The following is a 4,911-nucleotide window of genomic DNA, read 5'->3' as shown; positions in this document are numbered from 1 at the left end:
AAAAAAAAAAAAAATATATATTTTTTAAAAAAAAAAAAAAAAAACCAAAAAAAAAAAAAAAAAAAAAAAAAAAAAAAAAAAAAAAAAAAAAAAAAACCCCAAATTATGCACCAAAATATTAATAATATTGTATATATGATTCTTATCCTTATATATATATATATATATATATATATAATATACATATTTCTACTAATACATATATTTATAATGCTAAAAAATAAGCCTAATAAATGTTCTTTTATGCTATCAATTTATGAATTTCACATTTCATCAAATTATCACGCATATATAAAATTAAAATTCATTATATTATTATTATTTATATTATATTTATATATTTCAAATAGTAATAAATTATTTATATATACATATTTTTTTTATTTTATTAATATATTTTATTTCCTTGTTTTGTTTATATATATGTATATATAAGTTCATTCTGTGTATATATTCTTTACATATGATGTTATAAATCTAAATGTTAATACACATGGGAATATATACATACATAAATATGTAGTAATACACAAATATTTGTACATATTAATTTTTTAAGTTTAATTTAATATAAAATAATCAATATATATATATATATATAATTTATAGTATCTTAACAAAACATATAAATTCTTTTAAATAAACAAATTTGTTAAGTTTTATAGTTGGTGATGAATAAATATTCATACAAGAATAAATAACAAAAAAAATAAAATAGTAATAAAAAAAAAAAAAAAAAAAAAATCTATATGAAAAATAATAATAATAATAAAATAAAGAAACAATAAAAATATATATTATACGAAATAATTATTATTATTTTAATAAATCATAGAGGATAATTTATGTCATATCCATACTTAAGATAGATATTTTATCCATAATTTACCTTTTTCTAAAATATTTTTTCATTCCTGTGTATATATTATGTTTTAATATATACAATAATATATATATATATATATAATATTTATTCATATTTATATTATTTCTTTTGCAAATATTTTGGTTTTATGGTTATGGTTTTTATTTTTTTATCATTTACAGTTTCTGAACTAATATTACACAAATTTTTAATATATTTTTGAACTATAAGAAAATTATCATTTTTTTCTCTTATATTCAATGTATCTAACAATGTCATGATATTCATTTTTCCGTTATTTTTTTCTACAATTTTTACAATAAGTTTAGCACAGTTATCTTCTTTTATTTGTATTTCTTTATTTTTAATTTTTTCTTTAATATATTCATTGAATTTGTTAAATTTATCATTGGTGCTTAATCTTCTTTTTAACTCTTCTTGTGTTTTTTCTTGGTTAATCTTAGGTGTATCTTTTTTCATCTCATTATGATCATCGTGTGTATTTTTTTTGTTATCATTGCTATTTTCTTGATCTTCTTGTTCATCTTCTTCATAAAAATGTTTATTATTATTTTTTTTATTTTTTTCTATTTTATATTTATCTTTTTCTCGTTCATTTTGTATCTTTTTATTATTTTTCAATTGTTTTTTGTTACTTGATTTATCATCATCACTGTCTTCTTCGTCATCATCATCGTCATCTTCCTCATCATCGTCATCATCTTCCTCTTCATCATCATCTTCTTCGTCTTCTTCATCATCATCATCGGAGTATTGATTAAGTTCATCATCTTCTTCATCATTTACTTGTTGTTTTAATAGAGATCGCATAGCTTGACCATATGATGTTAGTTTATATTGATCATTATCCGAGTTGTTTTCAGAATCATCATTATCATCATTCTCATCGTCAAAGTCTTCTTGTCCAGATACTTCTTCATTTAAATCTTCATCATCACTTTTCCTTCCATCATTATTATAATCCCAATTAACTTTACTTTTTCTTAACGATGTAATTGAAAGAGCAGAATTGACATATTCAATTTCTTCTTTATTTTCTCCTCTTTTTAATTTTATTAAATTTTTGATTCTTCTTTTTTCTTGTCTTTTTAACCCTAAATCATCATCATCGTCATCCAAATCTTCTGATGAATCACTAGGTAATATATTTTTTTTTTTTTTTTTTTTTTTTTTTTCTTCTTTAGCTTTGATATTTAATTTATTTTGTTCTTCTTTGTTTCTTAGTCTTTCTATTATATCATCTATCCTTTTATTATCCATCTGTGTTCTCAGTTTTTCTTCAGAATTATCTACGTTAAATTTATTTAAAGTTTTTGAGGACAAATTTGGTTCAAACACTTGCCAGCTGGATACAGGATAGATATCTGAATATTCTTCATTTTCTATTAGAACGAAAAAAACATCCGTATCTAAATTACATTTTTTTGAAACATAAGATTTGTGATTTATTCGCATTTTTTCGATGCTCGCGTTTTTCAAAACCCAAGAGGAAGAATTGTTGTTATTTTTATTTAAGGATGAACCATTATCAGTATCTTCATCCTTGCACTAAAGGAAAAAATAAAAGAAAAAAAAAAAAATGTAAATAAATGATTAAGTACATATAGGCATATTCCATGTATATAATATGTATACACCAATCACATAAATATATAATATGATATAATATAATATTACTATAAATGTTATGGGGGAAGTCAATTTGTTTAATTCTTTGTTATCACTAAACCGAGAAACAAAATATTTTGTACCATCCTCTGGTTTATTTATTCTTATTCTCTTGTTCCCATATTTGGACAAGGTAAAATCCGAATATTTTAAAGCATCAGAAGATGCTTCATTCATTTTTAAAATAATAAAAAAAAAAAAATAAATAATATTTACCAATTTATATAAATAAATATGCAGCGTACATAATCCTCTTAAAATTGATCATACTGTATTAATTATAAAATCACAAAAAAGTATAATATATATATTTTTTATTCTTTTTTATTAATTTTATTTATTTATTATAACTGCATTTTTTTTTTATTTTTTTTATTTGATCAGAAATAAATGTAAAACTTGGTAAAATCAGGAATATGGAAAAGGGTATGACAAAAAAAATTAAAAAATAACAAAAATATATAATATATACTTAAAAGGATATATATATATATATTTTTTATTTTCCGTTTATTTTTATTTTTATTTTTAATTTTAACTTTTATTTATTTATTTATTTATTTATTTTTATTTATTTTATTTTATTTTTTACCGTACCATAGTCCTACTACAATTATTTATATGTATACATAACTCTAATATAATATAATATTATTATCGACGCATATATATTATTTGTATGTATAATATTATATATATAAAAAAAAAAAAATTTATAAAACAAAATGATTATACATACATATATATATTTTTATATACCCTGTTATAATTTTATATCTCTTGTTTGATTTTTTTTTAAAATAATATAATATGTAAAGTTTTTAAAATATTAATCTTAATACCTTAAGAAAAATTTATCATATAAAAAACAAAATAATGATTTGCATTTAAGCATTGTTTTTTTATATCTCTACAAAAAGAAAAAAAAAAAAAAAAAAAAAGACATGGCAATAATAACAAAAAAAAAGAACCAAATTATAAAAAAAGGGAAATCAAAAAATATGGTTCCAAGTATGAAAAACAGTAAAGATGGGAAAAAAGTAGGAGAGAAAAAAAAAGATAAATATAATATTTGTTCCAATCCGTTTTTACAAAAGGAAGATATAAAACCGTTTGATGTAAGTAATATGGAATATGACGACACTGAGTCCGAAATTGAGGAAGAAAAGAAATTACAACAGCAAAAAATTCAACAAGATAAAGGTAATAATCACAAATACATACATACATATAATATATATATATATGTATATGTATATACCAAAATACAGGATCTTAGTAAATATACCATATACTTTAATTCACAAATATATTAAAGATCAATTTATAATATATATATATTTTTTCTTGTTTCCATATTTTTTAAATTTTGTAGCTTCTTTCAACTTATTGCTGAAAAAAAGAATTAAACAGATGAATAAACAAACGGAAAACATTCAAGACAAAGAAGATGATAGGTAATACAAAAAGGAGAACCAAAAAGATATAACATATATTATATATATATATAAAGCATTTTTTCTTTTTTTTATATTATAATGATTTTTATATATCATATTAACACATACATATAATAACATATACATTTTTACATCTTATTATTTTTATAGATATACGTTTCAAGATGAAATTGCTGATTTTGGAAAAAGCTGGTACGAAGAAAAACTAGTTAATGATATCCCAAGAAAATTGACCATTTTTTAAAAATTAAAATATAATAATATAAATAAATATATAAATAAATAAATAAATAAATACATTATATATATATATATATATATATATATATATATATATATATATATTAATTCACAATATATTAATATATGTCTACTTCATTTTTGTTATAATATAATTTTTTTTTTTGTTTCTTTTTTAACTTATTAATAAAATATATATATATATATATATATAATTCATGCCGCCTATTAAAATTTACCTTAGTATAATTCTTTTTATTGTTTATGTGTCATTTTTTTTTATATATTCAAAATATGGATAATTTATTTTATAAATAAATATATGTACATATATATATATATATATTTCCCCATATTTGAAGTATTTCACTTTTTTCTTTTTTATCTATAAATATAACTTTCTTCCATTTCAAAAATTTTTACAAAGCAATAATCATTTTTGCTCTAATAAAAATAAAAAAAAAAATTGTCAACTCGCAATGCTTTTTGTTAATAGAATTAAATTATAAATTATAAACATATATATTGTATTTATATACTATTATTAAAAATTTGGACGTTTTCATGTTTTTTTTTTTTTTTTTTTTTTCTATTTTTTTTTATTTATTTTATTTATTTTTTATTTTTTATTATTTTTTTTTTTTTTTTTATATTTTT

The 4,911-nt window shown here is 18.4% G+C and overlaps 2 protein-coding genes across 2 annotated transcripts; one reads left to right on the top strand and one right to left on the bottom strand.

The window, feature by feature from the left end:
* Positions 1 to 985: 985 nt before the first annotated feature.
* PRSY57_1446500 (hypothetical protein) lies at positions 986 to 2,731 on the bottom strand (the record flags this gene model as incomplete). The annotated part of the gene is made up of 2 exons (XM_012910061.2): positions 986 to 2,434; positions 2,564 to 2,731. 2 exons carry the CDS (start codon positions 2,729 to 2,731, stop codon positions 986 to 988), a joined length of 1,617 nt encoding a protein of 538 aa, XP_012765515.2.
* Positions 2,732 to 3,498: 767 nt separating this feature from the next.
* Positions 3,499 to 4,258, top strand: PRSY57_1446400 (hypothetical protein; the record flags this gene model as incomplete). Its single annotated transcript, XM_012910060.2, has 3 exons — positions 3,499 to 3,757; positions 3,930 to 4,011; positions 4,165 to 4,258. 3 exons carry the CDS (start codon positions 3,499 to 3,501, stop codon positions 4,256 to 4,258), a joined length of 435 nt encoding a protein of 144 aa, XP_012765514.1.
* Between the last annotated feature and the right edge of the window lie 653 nt (positions 4,259 to 4,911).

This window comes from Plasmodium reichenowi, chromosome 14 (assembly GCF_001601855.1).
Source record: "Plasmodium reichenowi strain SY57 chromosome 14, whole genome shotgun sequence".
Taxonomy (NCBI): domain Eukaryota; phylum Apicomplexa; class Aconoidasida; order Haemosporida; family Plasmodiidae; genus Plasmodium; species Plasmodium reichenowi.
Note: the sequence above shows the minus strand (reverse complement) of the source record. Positions and strands in the feature narration are given on the sequence as shown.